Genomic DNA, 24,776 nt, shown 5'->3' with positions numbered 1-24,776 from the left:
TTTATTATTTATTTGATACAGTATATCTTAACTTCTTAAATTATATTAAATACATTTATTCCTGCATTTTTATATATATATTTTACTTATTTTTTGTAACATCTTTTTTATGGCCACATCAACTACACACTACACTAATCTATTATTTTCTCTACTGGTTAGAAAATGATGACAACGAAACACATGAAGTCAACAAACTTACAGTATATGTAAAATATGTCAACACATGAATCATTGTCAGCGTTAAACAGACGAAGTGAACAAATGATTAGTAATAATTGATATAGAGAAGAGGTAAGAACAAATAAACTTGGCTTCTTCCTACATTATACGTTATATTGTAATTAAAGTGTAACCATGTAATGTTCCTTATGTGTAATGTATAATTGTTAAACATGTCTAAAAACTATTAAATCATGATCATATAGACATTATCAATCAATCAGTCAGTCAAAGTGTATTTATATAGCCCTAAATCACAAGTGTCTCAAAGGGCTGCACAAGCCACAACAACATCCTTGGCTCAGATCCCACATCAGGTAACAAGGTAACAAAGTAAATAACATACTTTTGGAAAATATGTAATTATTAGTTATTGATACAGTTAGTATATCTAATTAAGTATAGTTAACAATGTAACAATGCTGATTGGTTCATCTTACTGTACCTGTATCGGGTTCTCCGGCCCTGCCCACAGGAAACGCTGCATGATGCCCAACTGGACCAGGAGCTCCACGTGCATGTAGGCTGACAGGTGTGATTGGTGCAGGTGAACTGTCCACTGGAGCAGCTGCAGTTGTTGCAATCTACTTGGTGCCAACTGCCAGCGGCCCACACCTGACCCTGCGAGTCCACACAGTCGCACTGCCAGAGGTGCACACACACGCCGTCCTGCTGCAGCTGACCTGCATGCACAAAGGTGGATGACTCACCTTAAACTACAACAGAAGATCCCTTTCAGACAAGGGAACTAAAAAGTATTCTCGTCTTCATATCAGATTGTATTAGAATGTATCAAATGAAGAATATTCGCAGTACTTTCTACTGTATGTCAAATGTAAATATTTGTTTGAAATTCCTCTTCGAGTACAGTACACAATGACAAATACTGTATGAAAAATCTTTACGAAAAACATGCATTGACTTGAATCTGGATGATTCCAGCGCACAATTGCAGTTAAGTTCGGTGTTTGTGGCACATAACCTAGAGCAGGGGTGGCAAACTCATTTTAGCTCAGGGGCCGCATGGAGAAAAAATCTGTGCACATGCGGGGACGGACTATTAAAACCATGGCATTAAAACTAAAAAATAAAGACAACTTCAGATTGTTTTCTTTGTCTTACTTTGGCCAAAAATAGAACAAACACATTCTAAAAATATTACAATAAAAATATAGAAAAAAATACCGGCAGCGGTAAAATTTAGATCCATGAAGGAAAGACAAAATGAATGTTTATAACTGAATGAATTTACATATGCATAAAAATGTGTTTTCTTTTGTATAATTTTTTTAATGAATGAAGTAACGTTTATGACCTTTTTCCAATACACAATATAGAATGTGAGATATAACAGGATAATGCATACGTTTATCATTTGTTTTCAAAACGGTTACAAAAAAGTGGTCCCTGGGACCCCATTTTAAAAATTCCTAGCGGCAACACTTATGGAGGCGGCTGTGGCCTGCGGGCCGGTTCTAATACTAATCAAATATCATCCCGGGGGCCCCTAATTAGAAGTCAAAGCTTTATTTATAAAGCGCTTTTCACAGATAAAATCTCAAAGCGCTGTACAAAACATAGGTAAAGTAAAACAACAATTCAATTAAAAACAACAGGGGCAAAATCATAAAGAGGATACAAAGTGGATTAAAAATGATAGTTAAAAGGTGCATTAACTAAAAGCTTTACTAAAAAGAGAAGTTTTCAAATGTTTCTTAAAAGTTTCAACACAGTCAAGATCACAAAGGGACTGGTGCAAATTGTTCCAGAGTCTTGGAGCTATAGCCTGGAATGCCAGGTCTCCACGGGTTTTAAAACAAGTTTTCGGGATCTTTAGAAGACCCTGGCCTGAAGACCGGAGGCTGCGCCCTGAAGAGTAGGGGAATAGCAAGTCAGTGATGTACTGAGGGGCCCCACCATGCAACGCACGGAATGTCAGGACTAAAATTTGAAATTTAATGCGGAATTTAACTGCAAGCCAATGAAGACTGGATAAAACGGGGGTGCTATGGGCTGTTCAAAGCCTGGCAGTCGCATTTTGTACAGTCTGAAGTCTATTTAATGTTGACTTGTTGAAAAGGGTGAAGAGAGAATTGCAATAGTCAATGCGAGACGAAATGAACGCGTAAATGATCATTTCGAGATCCAATTTTGACAACAAATTTCTCACTGGTATATCACATGCTATTAATACCTGCAATTTTATACATATTTGTAATATATATATATACCGTATATATATACACATATACACACACACACCTTATTTTGTACTCATTAGTTAAATCATAGTAGATCAGACTCGATACCTCCTATTGGTCTTAATGTGGACACTGAGGTTCAGCAATAGTTTCTTTGTTGTGAAAATGTGAGCACAATGATATTTTAAGGTACACAGTGGAACATGTTTATATTCGATGCCCCTCAGACTGGGTGACTCATGTCGACATAAGTGGTTGTCGACATAACTGCTTGCACATTTACTTGTGAGTTTCCAGAGACATAAGGATAATGTATGAATTTTGTTTGTTGACATGGTTTTCCTGTATGTGTGCATATTTTATTCAGATTCTTGTGTTTTTATGCAATATTTTATATTCTTATTTAACAAAGTTTCTGTGCTAATTAACATGTATGTTTTGACCACAATGACAATAAATCTTTCATACATATGACTAATCTTTCTTCCGGTAGCTACAATAATACCCCAAAAAATAATGGCTACATTTTATTTTGAAGCTGAACAGGAAGTGAGCGTGTGCATTTTTTATTGTTCAATCAATCAATCCAAGTTTATTTATATAGCCCTTAATCACGAGTGTCTCAAAGGGCTGCACAAGCCACAATGTTGTGTAATTAGACAGTAGTTATGTTGAGCTTAGCAACAATGATGAAGCTAAAAATACAACACATGTCAACATAAGCAGAAAAAAATGTCATAAAAATGACTCAGATGGCACTCAAATTTTATTTAAACACAAGCGATTGACCTTTTATGTCGACGTTGAAATAAGTGTGCACTGAACCAGGATTTGAGCAAGCTGGCAGTAGGCAGTAGGCAGTATCTACTTAAGTGGGTTTTGACAGTATTTAAAAATAAGTATTCCTTTATGGTGCAAGTATAATTGACATAAAATACATGCCTAAATACAAAATGGTGTAGACTATGAGAGATAAGTACATTTTATTTTAAGTACAACAACTAAAAACTAGAATAATAACACATGGTCTCTTATGTATGAAAAGAATAATGGATATTTATATATTTTAGTACCTTTGGGGCAACGGCAACCAGGCTGACATTCAGTGTTGGTCTGGCACTCGATGCCCTGCTGCAGGTCAGAGCAGCGCTGTGGACACTCGTTGGCACAGAAAACTACTTCCTGTCCTGGTGGGCATCCTTGTTCATCTGCCAAGACACACACAAAAGGTCATGAATTTACTCAACATTATTATTTTAAGATGCTGCAGTCTTAAAAAACTATCTTGATCAGAGACCAACAACTTTCATGAGCAGTAAAATATGGAAACAAGTCTCACCACAAGGTTTAGTGTTGCAGGGTTTGACTTGATTCTTCTCTCCTTTACAGTTCTTTCCTCCGTTCTTGTGAGGAGGACTGGAACAAGAACGTGTGCGAATAGAACGACCTCCGCCACAAAGTTTATCACAGAGTGACCACGGACTCCATCTGGACCATCCTCCATCCACTAAAAACACATCATACATACTCTGTATATCTGTACTGCATCAAGCAAAGTAATTTAAATGCAAAATATGTTTTTTATCCTTCTACTGGGCAAGAAATGAACACCATGACAGCTGTAGTACTATTACAATAACAGTACTATTATTACAATAACTCTAGTATTTATTAAAATAACAGTAGTACTATTACAATAACAGCACTACTACTACATTTAGTACTATTAAAGTTACAATACCAGTAGCACCATTACAATAACGGTGGTTCCATATTTTTGAAATCAGATTAATCAACTCTTTTAAAAAGTGAATAATTACGATTAATTACGGCAATTTACACACTTGCTTGAATTCAATCATCTTTAGAAAAAAAGACCAATATTTGGACAAAAAATTAATTTTAAATGTTCAAAACAGTGGCAAAATCTCAAAGCATAAAAACTCTCTGCGCAAACAGAATCTGCGTATAGAGTCGTTAGTTGAATGCCAACCAGCTGGTATAATATGTGATTTATTAACCACCATTAAAGGCAAACATCAACCTTTATGATAAGTGACAGCATATACACACAGGTCATTACAAAATCTACTTTTTTGCTTTTGAAGTCAAATTTAGTAAAAAAACAATACAGTATATCCTTCTTTTAACGGTCATCTGAATAACCATAGGCATAAAAAATAACACTTGAGGATGATTTTTTTTCTGTATAACAGTAGACCTAAACAATACTCCATGTGACAGATCATAAGTGGGATGAAATGATTTCATTGATGAACATGTCATTTCATCATCCTCATCACTTTAGCTTAATAAAAATAGGTCCTTTCATTCTAGCTAATGACCATTTGCCACAAAAGTTGCTTCTACTCCTTAGTGTAATAATTTCTATGTTAAAAACAGGATTCAGTTGCACATTGGAACCTAAAAAGGAATGTTTTCTGAAAAGTTCACCTCTGCAGGGTTTGATGTTACAGAAGCGCTGCTCCAAGTTGCCTCCTAAGATGTCGTCACACCACGAGCCGTTGGTGCCAGGACTGATGAAGGTTCTGATCCTATGCTGCTGGCCGACTCCGCAGGAACGTGAACAGGATCCCCACTGCCCCCACTCTTTCCAGGCACAGTCCCTTTTTTCACAATCCTCACCTATGCAGACTTTATCATCATCTGGGGATATGCAAGACATAAACATGATAAATGTGTTTATTTACATATACATGCACATAAACACATACATATACATGTACATAAACACGTACATAAAGATATACTGTAAATATACACGCACACATGTACTGTACATATAGTATATATTTGTACTATATGTACTGTACTTTAAAATTTTCCTGAGGGAACTCTCCTGAAGGAATCAATAAAGTACTATCTATCTATTTATAGGTGTACATAATCACATATATATACAGTACAGGCCAAAAGTTTGGACACACCTTCTCATTTCAATGTGTTTTCTTTATTTTCATGACTATTTACATTGTAGATTGTCACTGAAGCCATCAAAACTATGACACCTGTGAAGTGAAAACCATTTCAGGTGACTACCTCTTGAAGCTCATCGAGAGAATGCCAAGAGTGTGCAAAGCAGTAATCAGAGCAAAGGGTGGCTATTTTGAAGAAACTAGAATATAAACATGTTTTCAGTTATTTCACCTGTTTTTGTTAAGTACATAACTCCACATGTGTTCATTTCTAGTTTTGATTCCTTCAGTGACAGTCTACAATGTAAATAGTGATGAAAATAAAGAACACCTATTGACTGAGAAGGTGTGGCCAAACTTTCTGCCTGTACTGTACATGTACTGTACATATACATAAACATGTACATACACTTTAACACCTACATAAAGATGTACACATAAATGTAAATAAACAAACATGTACTGTACTGTAAGCGGGTTGCACTGAATTAATACTGAATAAGACAACGCTACAATAATAATTTTGTAAAGTTTAGGTCAGACGTCAAAGAAGCAGATGTTCATTATTATAGGTTACAATTAAGGCTGTCAAATTGATAAAAATATTTAAATGTCATTATTCGCATTTTGTCCAAAGTGCCACAATTGCGCATTGTAGTGGTAGTTGGGACCCAAAGATGCGGAGATAGGAGACGGCGCACAGGTAAAACATTTATTTGTGAAGGGAGATGTGGCCAGCGTTGCCTGCAGGAGCAAAGGTTATCGCCTCTGTCCATGGTGCTGAGGACAGAGCACCATCAGACGGGGGCGTGGCAGTGCTGACGGCGAGACACAGCTGGCAGGTGATTAGAGTTCACAGGTGGTACGTGTTAATCTAATCATCTGTTGGAGCAGGAGGGGAGAGAGGATACGGACGTGACTGGAAAGTCACGTTCTGCTGGAGAAAGAGTTGGACTCAAATCTATGCACATTAAAAACGTTGTTAAAACTGCATGCTTGGCTCTTGTGCCGTGTCTACAGTGGAGCTGTAAGGAAGCAACTTCCACAGTATTTAATAAAAAAGAAACAAAAAACTAGTGCATCTGAGAGGGCACACAAAACCAACGAACTAGTACAACTTGGAAGTGCACCGGAAGCATGGTTACGCTAGGCGAAGCATGGTTACGCTAGGCAAAGCATGGTTACGCTAGGCAAAGCATGAGCAAGCAATCACAGGCAAACAAGAAACAATGTTCCGGCAGCAAGAAGCAGGTGACGCTAGCATTTAAACCCCCTTGATTAGCAATCAGGGACAGGTGAGTCCACTGATTGCCAATCAAGAGCAGTTGCGGTAAACAGCGCTTAAAGGCAGGGAATAAAGTCACTGCAAAGCAGCAAGCACAAACAGGAAGTCAAAACTAGAATAAGAGCGCTACACAGGAACTAAAACACCAAACATAATAAAATACAAAACAAAACCAAAACAAGGTATGACCTGAACTGACAGGTCATGACACATAGATAACCTCGTTATTAATCGCAATATTCAGATAGATAACATTTTTTTAAATCTTTAATAAGTGTACCTTAAACAAATAATTGTTTGGTTTTTAATACTATCAACATAGGATTAGACAATGTGTTTGCTTTATGTAAAAGTTTATTTATTAAACCTTTTTAACAGCTAAACACATAATGGACATGAACACTCTCTTACAGACAAACAAAATTAACTGATGTCACGCCAGATTTTGTATCCACATTTTGTGTCGTTGATGCGCTAAACTGCTATCTAAACACGGGAGTGAAACCCCACCCCTCTGAATGTAAGCGCACCAGCAGCAGCAGGCAGCTGGCATTTGATCCGGCGATGAATTAGCTCACAGCGACAGTGACTGAAAATAACTTTGGTCTTGTCGGGAGGACAACCTCCTGGGTCTTTGAAGCAGTTTTTCAGAATCAGAATCAGAAGAGTTTTTATTGCCATTGTTTGAGAACGGTTTCACAAACTAGGAATTTTACTTGGCGCAATCGTGCAACATAAAACACATATAACACAGAATAGAATAACAATAACACAGAATAGAATAACTAATAATTATTCAATGTACTTTTTTTTTTATACATTCCTGCTCACTATTTCTCTACAAATTATCTAAATTATACCATAAAATGACATTTTTATTAACTCATCGCGTTAACTTTGACAGCCCGATTTACAACACTAAACTCTTGTTTCCACTTTTCCACAAGAACAGTGCGAATTTGGACTATTTGTGATACAAATGTCCTTACCTGGACACTGAGGAAGGTTGCAGGCTTTGTCTTGGTGAATGTCCCCAAAGCACGGGGGTCTGACGCATTGACGATGACGTGACTTCATGGCCGGTGAGCGAGCGTCGCTGCACGTTTTAGTGCACGGACTCCATGTTGACCAGCCAGTGAAGCCAGCATCCTCATCTGAACGTGATGAAGACGCATGTATGAAATGTTAATCAATATATATGTATGTATGTTTATATATGTTGAACTGTGTTACACTCTTTCGGTAGAATCAGACCTTTAGAGTAGTGTATTATATGTTTACCTGGTAAGGTTGGTTCTTCAGTTGGACCAACAACTGCCAATAACAGAAGTCAACATTCCAAGATTAAACTATTGTGTTTTTTTTCCTGCATCTTCTCAACTTACCTGGGCAGTCAGGAGCCTGACAGTACGTGCTTTCAAGGTATGGTCCTTGGCAGTTTCTCCCTCCATGAGCGGGAGCAGGGTGGGTGCAGCCTCGAGAGCGGCTCTTAAGCCCAAGGCCTCCACAAGACAGCGAGCAGGGGCTCCAAGGGCCCCAGGATGACAGACCACCGTCCACTGGACAGTACTCTAAGGAACAGTTCCACCTGCCGTGCTCACAGACACTGCAAAAGAAGACGTTTGCTCGCTGGTGTAACTTCTATTTATTTATATTTGCTCACCATGAGCTGCAGTCGTGGACCACCGTGTCTCCAGGCTGCAGCTCTATACCCTCAGAGATATTCTGGAGAAGTGGAGTTGAGTCGGGCATGATGGAGACGCTTGCAAGGGAGGACAGAAATTCCTTATCGACCAGGCAGGGACATTCCTGAGACGAACAAATCACACCTACAGTAGGCACACCTGATTGAAATATTCAGTCATGTTTGTATAATATGAAAGTAACCCACATTCACGCAGAGTCCGTCATGTTGGAAAGTGTTTAAGGGGCAGTGACAGCCTTCCTCGCAGCCATCAGAATAGCAGCCCTCCCTGCCGCTTATCTGGGCACAGCTGAAGGGACATCCCTCCCCTCGCTCACACTCTCTATAAAGTCTGCCTGGGGGACATCCCACCTCTGCACAATGAAAAACATGACCGCACATAAACACAGATTTAATTAAACTGAAGGTCTTCTGAAACAATAAACATGTTTATGTCAACAACCCGTGTAAGTTGACAAACTCATCAAGACCTGGTCCACGGTGTCTTCTTCTTACTAAAAAGTGTCTAGTTAATTCATGGCGGATCGCTTTTGTTAAGATATGTGAGATCAAAGAGGTCACTCCTATGACAAATGGTCTGTTTACATCTACATGGGTTGTAGTTGTGACCATGGCACATTGCGGCTATTGCCATGATCCTAGGATGCAGAGAAGGTAGACAAAGTGCAAGCCTTTATTAGAAACCCGGAAAGCATCAGAACCCTTTGGCATTGTTAGAGGAGTATTTTCCTTCCTTGTTTGGCAAAATAAAAAGGCCCTTAGAATTGGCCTTCATTAAATATCCCCTGCGTTTTTATCTGTGCACTCATACACATATTTTTTAATTATTTCAGGAGGTACCAGTCTCTGGGGAGCGCTATGGAGGAAAATGTGTTTCCATTAAGCATACACATTACACCTGCTCAGTGGCCTAGTGGTTAGAGTGTCCGTCCTAAAATCGGTAGGTTGTGAGTTCAAACCCCGGCCGAGTCATACCAAAGACTACAATAATGGGACCCTATACCCCTGCTTGGCACTCAGCACCAAGGGCTGGAATTGGGAGTTAAATCACCAAAAATTATTCCCGGGCGCGGCCATCGCTGCTGCTCACTGCTCCCCTCACCTCCCAGGGGGTGAGAAAGGGGATGAGTCAAATGCAGAGGATACATTTCACCACACCTAGTGTGTGTGTGACAATCATTGGTAGTTTAACTTTAACATTAAGTTAGGTTTCACTTTCAATTCTTAAGTTTAGGTTCCAGTTATACATCATGCCAAGGCATGGCAACTCTGGCAGACAAAAAGTCTGGGAAGACAGGCAGCCATTTGAGAAAATGTTTTGACCTTTTGTTAGCTCGACACTCTCTTGCCAAGCCTAGTATTTCTGTTGTTTGTACATATTCCTATTTTGTAAAATCAATTGTTAAACTTCAGTTTCAGTCACCTCTCATCATTTTAGACAGCCTTAGAACTAAGAATATGGGAGCACTTTGCCCTCCTAAAAGGGAGAATCCTAATAGCATACAGAAGATAATAACCAGCCCTCAAGGAGGGAGCAGGGTAAAACTAAATAGAACTAATTAACAACAAGGGACAGGTGTGCTGGCAGGACAAGAAACATAAAGTAAAGGTCCTCCAAAACATAGAGACCGAACATGAAATACTACCAGAACAAGAGATCCAGGACAGAAAATAACAAACATAATCCAAACTGTTATGTGAGATCATGACAGGGGACGATGATTTAGCTTTTTTCTGACTTATAAATTTTGTTACAATGTTGGATAATCGTGTTAAAATATGTCAAAACATAAGATTAATCCATTACACAAAGTTTAGATGCCTCTGAACACTATGTTTTACAGTCGGTTTTTAACAGCGGACCACTTGTGACATCACAGATTGACATTTGAGGTCATACATGAAGCCTGCAGCTTCTAGTGTTATTCCTTCTTGTTTCATGCTATCTCACCGGCTCTGACGTCTATACAATCAATATGTTAGTGTTTATTTGTCCACAACACGGTTTGTGAGCCCCCAAGCTCCTTTCCTTGTGAAATCCAGAAGACAGTAAGTAGTAATGTTCGGCTCATGTACTTGGTATCGTTACAGTCAATGTCTGTGTAAACCCACCTACGGCATTTTTTCACACTGAGGAGTGCTAGCTTGCTGTTAGCGGTTAGCTATTGTATCCTCCTACGGTGTGGAGTGAAGCAAGTTTAGCTATCCCTCGTCCTGCAGGGATAATATTTGTAAGAAACATAGTTTTTTTGTCGCCATGGTGGCGAGGATTATAGGTTTAGAAGTAGCTAAAACACTACCGACTGCGGATGGCCGTTAGCTAGCTAGCGGCTAACAGGAGCAAGAACTAAACATCTCTTGCAGAGCGCCGCTTCAGTTTTTAAGGCTTCAACTTTAGCGTTTGTTTTTAAGCCAAAATGCGTCCATTCTCCCTTTTCGAATGCCACACCGTTTCGGCTTGTAAGTACCGTATTTTTCGGACTATAAGTCGCAGTTTTTTTCATAGTTTAGCCGGGGAGTGCGACTCATACTCAGGAGCGATTTATGTGTGAAATTATTAACACATTACCGTAAAATATCAAATAATATTATTTAGCTCATTCACGTAAGAGACTAGACGTATAAGATTTCATGGGATTTAGCGATTAGGAGTGACATATTGTTTGGTAAACATATGGCATGTTCTATATGTTATAGTTATTTGAATGACTCTTACCATAATATGTTATGTTAACATACCAGGCACGTTCTCAGTTGGTTATTTATGCGTCATATAACGTACACTTATTCAGCCTGTTGTTCACTATTCTTTATTTATTTTAAATTGCCTTTCAAATGTCTATTCTTGGTGTTGGGTTTTATCAAATACATTTCTCCTAAAAATGCAACTTATACTCCAGTGCGACTTATATGTTTTTTTCCTTCTTTATTATGCATTTTCGGCCGGTGCGACTTATACTCCGGTGCGACTTATAGTCAGAAAAATACGATACTCCATTGGTGTGCGTTGCCTAATTTACATGTCTGCTTGTTTTACCAGCAATATCACGACGTGAGGATGGCGCGCCATCATGTCTGGGGAAAAAAAAAAACACCGGTCCTGACTCCCTGACTCCCAGCTCAGTGGCTTTGTGGTCGGAGTGTCCGCCCTGAGACTGGGAGGTTGTGAGTTCAAACCTCGGCCGAGTCATACCAAAGACTACAAAAAATGGGACCCATTACCTCCCTGCTTGGCACTCAGCATCGAGAATTGGAATTGGGTGTTAAATCCCCAAATGATTCCCGAGCGCGGCGCACGCTGCTGCTCACTGCTCCCCTCACCACCCAGGGAGTGAACATGGGGATGTCAAATGCAGAGGATAAATGTCACCACACCCAGTGTGTGTGTGACAATCGTTGGGACTTTAACTTTAACTTTAAATTGCCTTGGCCAGTCCATGCGTAAACATCCCAGCATAGTGATAGTCGCTCTGAACCTTCCCCTCTTCTACAAGAATACCTGGGAAGTTGAACTCTGTTCGTCGACTCCAGGCCTTTAGACATAACACACGCACACACACTCATGGACTGCAACACAAGGTGGACTGAGAGGGCCGCAGCTACAAACTGGATGCACCTTTTTTTTCTGGTCCCATAGGAGCTTAGTCTAGGATGGACAATTGTGTTTACCTTCCCCACATTTTACGAGGCACCGCCCGAGTGGAGACCCATCAGTGTTCCTGTTCTGTATACCCTGTATGATGGATTTCTAATCTTGAACAGATTTGTACTGAAAATATAATTTTGTTGTACTTTTTATGTGCAATGACATCCATCCATCCATCCATTTTCTACCGCTTGTCCCTTTTGGGGTCGCGAGGGGTTGCTGGAGCCTATCTAGCGGCATAGCTCAGTTGATAGAGTGGCCGTGCCAGCAACTTGAGGGTTCCAGGTTCGATCCCCGCTTCCGCCATCCTAGTCACTGCCGTTGTGTCCTTGGGCAAGACACTTTACCCACCTGCTCCCAGTGCCACCCACACTGGTTTAAATGTAACTTAGATATTGGGTTTCACTATGTAAAGCGCTTTGAGTCACTAGAGAAAAGCGCTATATAAATATAATTCACTTCACTTCACTATCTCAGCTGCATTCGGGCGGAAGGTGGGGTACACCCTGGACAAGTCGCCACCTCATTGCAGGGCCAACACAGACAGACAACATTCACACTCACATTCACACACTAGGGATCATTTAGTGTTGCCAAGCAACCTATCCCCAGGTGCATGTCTTTGGAAGTGGGAGGAAGCCGGAGTACCCGGAGGGAACCCACGCAGTAACGGGGAGAACATGCAAACTCCACACAGAAAGATCCCGAGCCCGGGATTGAACCCAGGACTACTCAGGACCTTCGTATTGTGAGGCACATGCACTAACCTGCCCCTGTGCAATGACAATTAACTTATATTCAATTCACTCACTAAAGTATGTACAGTCGTGGTCAAAAGTTTACATACATTTGTAAAGAACATAATGTCATGGCTGTCTTGAGTTTCCAATAATTTCTACAACTCTTATTTTTTTGTGATAGAGTGATTGGAGCACATACTTGTTGGTCACAAAAAACATTCATGAAGTTTGGTTCTTTTATGAATTTTTAATGGGTCTACTGAAAATGTGAGCAAATCTGCTGGATCAAAAGTATACATACAGCAATGTTAATATTTGGTTACAAGTCCCTTGGCAAGTTTCACTGCAATAAGGTGCCTTTGGTAGCCATCCACAAGCTTCTGGCAAGCTTCTGCTTGAATTTTTGACCACTCCTCTTGACAAAATTGGTGCAATTCAGCTAAATTTGTTGGTTTTCTGACATGAACCTGTTTCTTCAGCATTGTCCACATGTTTAAGTCAGGACTTTGGGAAGGCCATTCTAAAACCTTAATTTTAGCCTGATTTAGCCATTCCTTTACCACTTTTGACGTGTGTTTTGTGTCTTGTTGGAACACCCAACTGCACCCAAGACCCAACCTCCGGGGTAAGTGTCTTGTTGGAACACCCAACTGCACCCAAGACCCAAACTCCGGGCTGATGATTTTAGGTTGAATTTGGAGGTAATCCTCCTTTTTCATTGTCCCATTTACTCTCTGTAAAGCACCAGTTCCATTGGCAGCAAAACAGGCCCAGAGCCTAATAATACCACCACCATTCTTGACGGTAGGCATGGTGTTCGTGGGATTAAAGGCCTCACTTTTTCTCCTCCAAACATATTGCTGGGTATTGTGGCCAAACCACTCAATTTTTGTTCCATCTGACCACAGAACTTTCCACTAGAAGGTCTTATCTTTGTCCATGTGATGTCAGATGAAACAAAAATGTTGCTGTTTGGCCACATAACCCAGCAATATGTTTGGAGGAGAGCAGGTGAGGCCTTTAATCCCAGGAACAACATTCCTACCATCAAGCATGGTGGTTTTTGTCACCAACAAGTATGTGCTCCAATCACTCTATCACAAAAAAATAAGAGTTGTAGAAATTATTGGAAACTCATTCATTCTTAAAGTAATCTTATTTATCTCATCATATGAAATACGACTTACTTCACCAATTATTATTATTAAATTCTTACTATTATTTATTTATTTATTTTTATTGTGATTACTTATGGAGTTTATTGTGAAAAAATTGTGAACAGGAAGTGAACAAAAAGTTTTGCAACTGTTATGTAAAGAAAAGGGGTAGGATTAAATAAGCTCTGCTTCTTCCTACTCCTTTTCGAACATGTTGAAAAGAAACTGGAAATTGTGATGTATCATGTTGTATGCTTGCATGTTCGAAATAAACTCAAACTCAAACTCAAACTCAAACTCAAACTCAAGACAGCCATGACATTATGTTCTTTACAAGTGTATGTAAACTTTTGACCACGACTGTTTATGTATATAAATCTGGGACCACAGGTACTACAAACTCCATTTCCATATGAGTTGGGAAACTGTGTTAAATGTAAATATAAACGGAATACAATGATTTGCAAATCCTTTTCAACCCATATTCAATTGAATGCACTACGAAGACAAGATATTTGATGTTCAAGCTCATAAACTTTTTTTTTTTTTTGCAAATAATAATTAACTTAGAATTTCATGGCTGCAACACGTGCCAAAGTAGTTGGGAAAGGGCATGTTCACCACTGTGTTACATGGCCTTTCCTTTTTACAACACTCAGTAAACATTTGGGAACTGAGGAGACACATTTTTTAAGCTTCTCAGGTGGAATTCTTTCCCATTCTTGCTTGATGTACAGCTTAAGTTGTTCAACAGTCCGGGGGTCTCCGTTCAATGGGAGACAGGTCTGGACTACAGGCAGGCCAGTCTAGTACCCACACTCTTTTATTATGAAGCCACGTTGATGTAACACGTGGCTTGCCATTGTCTTGCTGAAATAAGCAGGGGCGTCTATGGTAATGTTGCTTGGATGGCAACATATGTTGCTCCAAAACCTGTATGTACCTTTCAGCATTAATGGCACCTTCACAGGTGTGTAAGTTACCCATGTCTTGGGCACTAATACACCCCCATACCATCACAGATGCTGGCTTTTCAACTTTGCGCCTATAACAATCCCGATGGTTCTTTTCCTCTTTGGTCTGGAGGACACAACGTCCACAGTTTCCAAAAACAATTTGAAATGTGGACTCATCAGACCACAGAACACTTTTCCACTTTGTATCAGTCCATCTTAGATGAGCTCAGGCCCAGCGAAGCCGACGGCGTTTCTGGGTGTTGTTGATAAACGGTTTTCGCCTTGCATAAGAGAGTTTTAACTTGCACTTACAGATGTATCGACCAACTGTAGTTACTGACAGTGGGTTTCTGAAGTGTTCCTGAGCCCATGTGGTGATATCCTTTACACACTGGTGTGCTTGTTGATGCAGTACAGCCTCAGGGATCGAAGGTCACGGGCTTAGCTGCTTACGTGCAGTGATTTCTCCAGATTCTCTGAACCCTTTGATGATATTACGGACCGTAGATGGTGAAATCCCTAAATTCCTTGCAATAGCTGGTTGAGAAAGGTTTTTCTTAAACTGTTCAACAATTTGCTCACGCATTTGTTGACAAAGTGGTGACCCTCGCCCCATCCTTGTTTGTGAATGACTGAGCATTTCATGGAATCTACTTTTATACCCAATCATGGCACCCACCTGTTCCTAATTTGCCTGTTCACCTGTGGGATGTTCCAAATAAGTGTTTGATGAGCATTCTTCAACTTTATCAGTATTTATTGCCACCTTTCCCAACTTCTTTGTCACGTGTTGCTGGCATCAAATTCTAAAGTTAATGATTATTTGCACACAAAAAAATGTTTATCAGTTTGAACATCAAATATGTTGTCTTTGTAGCATATTCAACTGAATATGGGTTGAAAATAAATGATAAATGATAAATGGGTTATAGCGCGTTTCTACCTTCAAGGTACTCAAAGCGCTTTGACAGTATTTCCACATTCACCCATTCACACACACATTCACACACTGATGGCGGGAGCTGCCATGCAAGGCGCTAACCAGCAGTCATCAGGAGCAAGGGTAAAGTGTCTTGCCCAAGGACACAACGGACGTGACTAGGATGGTAGAAGGTGGGGATTGAACCCCAGTAACCAGCAACCCTCCGATTGCTGGAACGGCCACTCTACCAACTTCGCCACGCCGTCCCTAAAATGATTTGCAAATCATTGTATTTCGTTTATATTTACATCTAACACAATTTCCCAACTCATATGGAAAAGGGGTTTGTATATGTTGTGCCATCTCATGTGTCTCATGTGTGCTGGTTTGACAATAAAGTTCCCTGAATCCTTAATATTTAATATGAAAACTAAAATATCATATTATGAATATGAGTTCTCCTGGACTTGTGCAGAAGCACTTTAGCTCGCTTAAAGCAAGTTGCTTGTTGATTAAGCAAGCAATAGCCTAAGAGACGATGTAAAGAACTTACTTAGCAACCATTTACACAAAAGTCCCACAAAGCATGATAGGAGCCTTTACCGCTCCCCCATGCTGAAGTGCTTCCAGTTTCCCAGCATGCTTTGCTGGGAAACTTTGTTTTGCAAAAAGTTGCTATAGTTATGTGTTTAGAGTTATCAGAGATGTTATTTTTACATTTGTTGTGTTTGTGTTTGCACCGTAATTGATTGATTACAAGTTAATGTTGAATATGGGGCCACAAAATATGGTACTGCTATAAAGTTTGTTGTCAGTACTTGAGTTACGTTCCAAATTCCTAACTTTCCTGCTGTCTTAAACGCTGCATAATAAACTTAGAAACAATGCGTTAAATAATATAACAATACAAGGTAATGAGGCTTTTTCATAAAGCTGACAATAATAAAAAACATTGTTTAACTCTTTTTTTTTTTACTTTATTAGCAACATGACAGTGGCAAAGAAACCGAAATATGATTATAATATTATTTCCCGACTGTTGTTGTAAGATTGCTGTGCAGGTGTGCTTAATAAAGTATCCAGCAAAGTAGCACACTCACCAAGACAAACTTCAGTGTTGCAAGTCTTGCTCTGGCGACTGATTCCACTGCAGGATAATGAGCTGCACGTCCGATACCTGGACTGTTGGCCTCCACCACAACTGACTGAACACAGCGACCACTGTGACCATGGCAGCCAAGGGCCCACAGAGTCTGGTGAAAAATGTAACATACATTGTTACACACTGAAATACTACATGTACTTTAGCAGTGTCTCCAAATATACTGCAATTACAGCGGACAAAAAGTGATAATGTTTAAAACGTATTTATCATTGTTGTTTTTAATTTTTTTTACAAAATGTTATTAATTTTCATTTTATAAACTACATGTACACACTAATACTATTTGTATAAACTGTACAGTTATACATCAATAGTAACACAACTGGTTTAAGCTCTATATTTATGCATGTACACACTAATACTACTTGTATAAACTGTACATGTATACATCGATAATAACACCACTTGTATAAACTCTACATTTATAAATGTATACACTAGGGTTGTACCGATACCAATATTTTAGTACCGGTACCAAAATGTATTTCGATACTTTTGTAAAAAAAAGGGGACCACAAAAATTTTATTATTGGCTTTATTTTAACAAAAAAAACCATAAGGTACATTAAAACATATGTTTCTTACTGCAATCGAAGAACAATTTTCGCCTTAAATAAAATAGTGAACATGCTAGACATCTTGTCTTTTAGTAGTAAGTAAGCAATAAAAGCTCCTAAATAGTCTGCTGACGTATGCAGTAACATATTGTGTCATTTCTCATTGTATTTACTGAGTTTATAAACATAATATGAATTTTAAAAAAAGGAAAAAAGATTTTCTGACGATAAAAAATATCAATGTAATTATAGTAGTATCAACTAGATACGCTATTGTACTTGGTATCATTACAGTGGATGTCAGGTGTAGATCCACCCATGGCATTTGTTTACATTCAGGCACGCTAGCTTGTTAGCGGTGACGCCGGTGAGCTGTGGTATCCTCCTACGGTGTGTAGTGAAGCATGTTTAGCTATTCCTCGTCCTGCAGAGTTGATACTTGTATGAAACTCACTTTATTCGTCGCCATGGAGGCGAGGATTAGTGATTTAGAAGTACTGTAGCTAAAACATTGCCGACTGCGGATGGATGTTTACTGCTAGCTATGTCTTAAAGCACCTCTTCCTGAGGGCGTTACAGTGTTATAGCTTCACCTTTATCGTTAGTTTTTAAGCCAAAATGCGTCCGTTCTCCCTTTTCTGTCTACACACTGTGTCTGCATAAGTACTCAGTGATAGTGCGCTGCCGAATACGCTACTCTGCTCGTAAACCCGTCATGATGTGACGACGCGTCGTCATAATGTGACGACGCGTCGTCATGACCGTTAAAAAAAATTAAAATAGGAAACCGTTACTTTTCAAACAGATAATAGTACCGTTTTTGATTCATTAGTACCGCGATACTATACTAGTACGGTATACCGTACAACCCTAGTACACACTAATGCTACTTGTATAAACTGTACATTTTTACATGTATACACTAATACTACTTGTATAAACTGTATATTTATACATGTACACACTAATATTACTCATATAAACTGTACATTTATACTTGCATACACCAATACTACTCGTATAAACTGTACATTTCTTCATGTATACACCAATACTACTTGTATAAATGGTACATTTGTACATGTACACACTGATACTACTCGTGTTAGATTTTATCATGGCAAGTAAGGCTGTGCCTCACCTGCCTTTGCTGACAGCCAGTACCACCATATAAATAGTGTATACTGTACTAAATACTGAATACTTAAAACATAAAATACCTTCAAATAAATGAAAAAAATCATCAGCCTATTTACAAACGTACTAGTCAGTCACGGAATGAAGTGGGCAAATATATCTGTACCTTGGAAGATCAAATAATTAAAATGTGAGTGTAGTACTTGAACTGGTACAAAAGCTCATACCTGTGCACAGGTGTGTGTTGCATTCCCTCTGCTGATCAGTAATTCCCAGACAACCTCTGCCACCACTCTGAGGAAAAGGATTATCACACTGGCGTCTCCTGGAGTGAACTCCTCCTCCACAGGTAAGTGAGCACGGTGACCACGCCCCCCACTGACTCCAGCCACCGTCTACGTAGCAGCCAGGAAGTGGATCACAGAGCAACACTCCAGCTTGGCAGGAACTAACGTGCAGTAGAGAACAATATTACAACTATATTGAACATTAACAAGTGCTTCTAAAGAAGGTTTGGTGTTTTAAGCGAACAAAAGCAGTGAAAAAGATTACGAATGTAAAATATGTCACACCAGTTTTTGCAGTCTATGATGATTTCTTCTCCATGACTTGCAAATTGCCAATCAGCTTGGTTTGGCCATGACGCATTTCTGAAATCTACACCATTTCAGATGAGACAAAATACACAGACAACATTAAAGGCCTACTGAAATGAATTTTTTTTATTTAAACGGGGATAGCAGAGCTATTCTATGTGTCATACTTGATCATTTCGCGATATTGCCATATTTTTGCTGAAAGGATTTAGTATAGAACAACGACGATAAAGATCGCAACTTTTGGTATCTGATAAAAAAAAGGCTTGCCCCTACCGGAAGTAGCGTGACGTAGTCAATTGAACATATACGCAAAGTTCCCTATTGTTTACAATGATGGCCGCATGAAGTGAGAGAGATTCGGACGGAGAAAGCGACAATTTCCCCATTAATTTGAGCGAGGATGAAAGATTTGTGGATGAGTAAAGTGCAAGTGAAGGACTAGTGGGGAGTTGAAGCTATTCAGATAGGGAAGATGCTGTGAGAGCCGGGGGTGACCTGATATTCAGCTGGGAATGACTACAACAGTAAATAAACACAAGACATATATATACTCTATTAGCCACAACACAACCAGGCTTATATTTAATATGCCACAAATTAATCCTGCATAAAAACACCTACGTGTTTGTTATGCTAGCTCCTAGCTCCTCTGCTAGCTCCTAGCTCCATAGAACGCGCCAATACAATTCAAACACCTGATCAACACACACAATCACTCAGCCCAAAAGACCGTTCACCTAACCCAAGGTTCATAAAGCTTATATATTTTTAAAAAGTTACGTACGTGACGCGCACATACGGTCAAGCTATCAAATGTTTAGCAGCCAAGGCTGCATACTCACGGTACCTGGTATTCAGCTGGGAATGACTAAAACAGTAAATAAACACAAGACATATATTTACTCTATTAGCCACAACACAACCAGGCTTATATTTAATATGCCACAAATTAATCCTGCATAAAAACACCTACGTCTTTGTTATGCTAACTCCTAGCTCCTATGCTAGCTCCTAGCTCCATGGAACACGCCAATGCAATTCAAACACCTGATCAACACACACAATCACTCAGCCCAAAAGACCGTTCACCTAACCCAAGGTTCATAAAGCTTATATATTTTTAAAAAGTTACGTACATACGCAAAAAAAAAAGTTGAGCACATACGGTCAAGCGATCAAATGTTTAGAAGCCAAAGCTGCATACTCACGGTAGCACGTCTGCGTCTTTGTCATCCAAATCAAAGTAATCCTGGTAAGAGTCTGTGTTGTCCCAGTTCTCTACAGGCGTCTGTGTATCGAAGTCAAAAGTCCTCCTGGTTAGAGTCTCTGTTATCCGAGTTCTTCCATCTTGACTGCATCTTTCGGGAATGTAAACAAAGACGCGCCGGCTGTGTACTGTTGCTGACTTCGTTCGAAAAATAGGTCCGTTTCGCACCGACAACTTTCTTCTTTGCTTGCTCAGCTTCTTTCTCCATAATGCAATGAACATAATTGCAACAGATTCACGAACACAGATGTCCAGAATACTGTGGAATTATGAAATGAAAACAGAGCTTTTTCGTATTGGCTTCAATGTGGAAGGCATACCCGTGTTCCCCGGGCTACGTCACACGCATACGTCATCCTCAGAGGCGTTTCGAACCGGAAGTTTAGCGGCAAATTTAAAATGTCACTTTATAAGTTAACCCGGCCGTATTGGCATGTGTTATAATGTTAAGATTTCATCATTGATATATAAACTATCAGACTGCGTGGTCGGTAGTAGTGGCTTTCAGTAGGCCTTTAACAACAACAACAACAAAGACATGTAACGGACACAATTGTGTTACTAACCAGCAGAGGAGCTGTTGTCGTATTTGCAGCGACACTCCTCCCTGGATACACACACCCCATCCTGCAGGACCATGTCACCCGGGCAACCACAAGTCCTGCTGCACTCTGGAAAGTCCTGGCATTCGGTGTCGCCATGGAGATCAGAACAGGAGCGAGGACAAGGTTTGCCACAGGGCCAGTCTACCTGGCCTCCATCACAGTCTGCAGTAAGAAACATAGTGCAGGGTGAACTTTAACTATTCAACTACTCATCAAGTCCAAGGAATACAAAACCTAATTTATTAATACTACAACTTCAAATCGAGCAGCTTTTTCTTTATGAAATCATTTATCACAAACAGCTTGCATCATCATCATTATTATTATCATTATTCTTATATTTTCAAGCGAAGCAGCTAATTTTTATTTGACACTTATTAAAATATCTTGTGTGACATCATGTACAAAAGTGCACTTTATTTGTTTTAAACTATTGTAGTGGCGTTCTGTACAAAAAGTGCACTTTAATTTAGTGTTGTTTTGATTTTTCATCTTAGAGACATCATGCACAAAAGTGCACTAATAGCTTGTTTTAAAATGACTGACAATTTTCCACTTTCTGTTTTGGAAATGACATGAATGTTTGTGCCACTGCTTAATAACTTTTTAATAAATACAGTGTTGGTCAATTGACTTAGTTGTGATTTCCCTCTCTGCATGAAAGTCTAAAATGAGCATATATTAATGCAGTATGGACAAGAATGTGTCAATGTAGAAACATCGAATCATAATACTGCTGTGATTATATGTATCAATTGTTCATTCAAGGCTAAGGCAAAATACAGAGATATATATCGTGTATCGCGATATGGCCTAAAAATATTGAGATATTAAAAAAAGGCCATATCGCCCAGCAGTTGTTTCAGCTAAACAAAAAATAAAAATGGCCGACAGAAGCAAAGAGAAACTCTTATTAGTCACCTTGAGAACCTGCACCCTAATAATCAGGTTAGAAATATTGAGGTAATAATGAACTCCAACTTTAACTTTAACAGCCTAAGTCAATAACAACAGCAGCTTTTACCGCCTAAAACATTGCCAAGGAATAATGTTTAAATCAGACTTAAAAAGACTAATCCATGCCTTTGTCTCCAGCAGGTTAGACTACTGTAATGACCTTCAAACTAGCCTCTCTAAATGAGCTGTAAAGCAGCTGCAGTATGAAGTGAATGAATTAACTCATATTATGTTTTACATATGGTGAATGTTTATATTCATCTTAGAGAAAGCAAACCACCAAGTTTAATTAAATAGTGGTATTTCAGTTTGAGCACATAATAAGATAGGGCCCCTTAGTTTGATATTTGCATGTGGATGGATCACTTCTCATATGAAAGAGGCCCTAATTGGAACTTTGGAATGCAAAAAGTGGTAGCCCTATCCTTGAGAAGAGACTACATGTTCAACTCAACTCCAACATTTAAGTTATGACTTAGAGCAGTTGTTTTTCAGACCCTTACACACAAACTTCTCCTTTTGTGGCCAGGATGCGTGACTTAGCTGACACACAGAGACAGGAAGGAGGAATATAAAACTGATGGTTTGGCTTGAATTGTGGACGAATTGTGCTCTATAAATAAACTTGCCTTGCCTTGAGGGCAGCACAGTGGAACAGGGGTTAGTGCATGTGCATCACAATACGAAGGTCCTGAGTTCAATCTTTCTGTGTGGAGTTTGCATGTTCTCCCCGTGACTGCGTGGGTTCCCTCCGGGTACTCCATATCCCACCTCCAAAAATGGGGATAGGTTGATTGGCAACACTAAATTGGCCCTAGTGTGTGAATGTGAGTGTGAATGTTGTCTGTCTATCTGTGTTGGCCCTGCGATGAACTGGCGACTTGTCCAGGGCGTACCCCGCCTTCCGCCCGAATGCAGCTGAGATAGGCTCCAGCACCCCCCGCGACCCCAAAAGAGACAAGCGGTAGAAAATGGATGGATGGATGGGCCTTGCCTTGACTTGCCAGACTGGCTCGTACATGCACACGGATCCTCCACTGAAGTAGCATATAGTTCAAACTTATATCTGTCGGTAGACTCAATATGGAAGCGCTAAAAACTACAACATGAAAGACGAGGAGAAGACACAGTTGAAGTGGAGGCATGTAAATAAGACCACTCTTAAAACACACTTTCCAAACGTTCTAAATATAGAAGCAAAAACAGCGGGCAGTTTTGATAAATCACATTGTGAGTGCCAGAGCCGGCCCAAGGCATAAGCGTACTAAGCGCTTGCTTAGGGCCCCGCGGCCACCAGGGCCCAAAAGCAATTAACAAAAAATTCTTATTTTGTATTTTTTGCATGTACGAGTCTGACTGATGATTTCTAAATGATCAAAGATATATTATTGTACAAAAACACCATTTTAGGTCAACAGAGTGCTGCTGCTGATCTAGGCGTAGTGATTCTTCCTGCCTCTCTTTAAATGTAAAACTGCCTCGATCTGCTGCACCTGTGACGTTTGCTGCCTGCCGTGCAATGCCAGTGCGCACTGGGCATCAAAAGCGCAGGTAGAGGCAAAACAATGTCACAAAAAAGGACATATCCTTCAGGTGCAGAAAAAAGGTAGAAGAAGAAAGTGGAAGAGGAGAAAAAATGCCATGATAAAGGTATGTTTGCATGACTTGGTAATAAAAAGTTTATCAAAGAGATTTGTAGCTGTAATTAGCTTTAGCTAGGTGACGTTAGCTAGCTAGCGCGGTGCTAGCAATATGTTTTTAGCATCAGGTTACTAGTGAGATATGTTGTTTGCACAAATTGTTTGCAGCAGAGCACGGTAATTTATGTGAGCAAAATAAACATTATTTTTTACATCAACTCATAAGTTATGTGAAACTTCCCCAGGAGCATTGTTAAAATACTTTGGAGGCACAGAATCAGCCCAGAGCCAGTCCACAACCTCAGGCTCAGCTGTGAGTGATGAATCCGGTGAGGAAAAGACTGTTACCATACAGTATACATTTAATTTCTTAGTATAAACATTACACCTGAAGGGAAATTAATATTGTCAAAGTATCTCATTAATATGTGTGCCTATATGTATGTATGTATGTATTTCATCTTAGGTCCATCTCCATCCTCTACAGTGCTCTCTCACACACCTCCATCCTCTGTGCCCACTGTCCCCTCCATGTCTGAAACCACAGCTGATTTATCTAGTAAGTTAACTGCAAAACACCCTTTATAATTGCTCATTGTACTGCAGAACATTCTGAGATTAATAATTATGTCCAACAGTGCAATTTAATGACCTTATAGGTCCTTCTTTTTTAGTCATTGTCTTTCTTTGGTCACTTCCTCAGCAACTTCCACCACAACGTCCCCTTCACACCATGGACCATCATCAGCTCCGCCAGTTGACCCAGCTGAGTGGCCTTCTTTCCTCTCAAAATGAGATCTGTGAGTTGTACCCAAATCTTTGGGTAGCTCTGCGGATAGCCTGCACTCTTCCTGTGACTGTTGCATCTGCAGAGCGGAGCTTTTCCTAACTCAAATTAATAAAAAACTACTTGAGATCTTCCATGGCTCAAGAAAGACTGAGTGAACTGGCAGTGATTAGTATTAATAACAAAGTCGGCCATCATATTTCTTACAGTGATGTCATAAATGACTTTGCCTCCAGAAAAGCCAGGAAGCACAGGTTTTAAGGAGTGGGTGGAGTGGTGTGGGTGGTAGAGG

The 24,776-nt window shown here is 39.7% G+C and overlaps 1 protein-coding gene across 2 annotated transcripts in view; it reads right to left on the bottom strand.

Annotated features, from left to right (window-relative positions):
- Positions 1-24,776, bottom strand: part of sspo (SCO-spondin) — a 343,053-nt gene that overhangs the window by 97,278 nt on the left and 220,999 nt on the right. For both annotated transcript variants that reach the window (XM_062021522.1, XM_062021521.1), the window contains 13 exons: positions 21,062-21,262; positions 19,202-19,286; positions 18,857-19,077; positions 16,871-17,023; positions 8,536-8,702; positions 8,308-8,453; positions 8,030-8,250; positions 7,926-7,958; positions 7,634-7,798; positions 4,878-5,090; positions 3,763-3,930; positions 3,497-3,631; positions 668-905 (listed from right to left, as the gene is read on the bottom strand). In XM_062021522.1, coding sequence (XP_061877506.1) covers positions 668-905; positions 3,497-3,631; positions 3,763-3,930; positions 4,878-5,090; positions 7,634-7,798; positions 7,926-7,958; positions 8,030-8,250; positions 8,308-8,453; positions 8,536-8,702; positions 16,871-17,023; positions 18,857-19,077; positions 19,202-19,286; positions 21,062-21,262 — 2,146 coding nt within the window. The remainder of the gene's footprint in view (positions 1-667; positions 906-3,496; positions 3,632-3,762; positions 3,931-4,877; positions 5,091-7,633; positions 7,799-7,925; positions 7,959-8,029; positions 8,251-8,307; positions 8,454-8,535; positions 8,703-16,870; positions 17,024-18,856; positions 19,078-19,201; positions 19,287-21,061; positions 21,263-24,776) is intronic.

Source organism: Entelurus aequoreus, linkage group LG15 (genome assembly GCF_033978785.1).
Source record: "Entelurus aequoreus isolate RoL-2023_Sb linkage group LG15, RoL_Eaeq_v1.1, whole genome shotgun sequence".
In the NCBI taxonomy this organism is placed as follows: domain Eukaryota; kingdom Metazoa; phylum Chordata; class Actinopteri; order Syngnathiformes; family Syngnathidae; genus Entelurus; species Entelurus aequoreus.
Note: the sequence above shows the minus strand (reverse complement) of the source record. Positions and strands in the feature narration are given on the sequence as shown.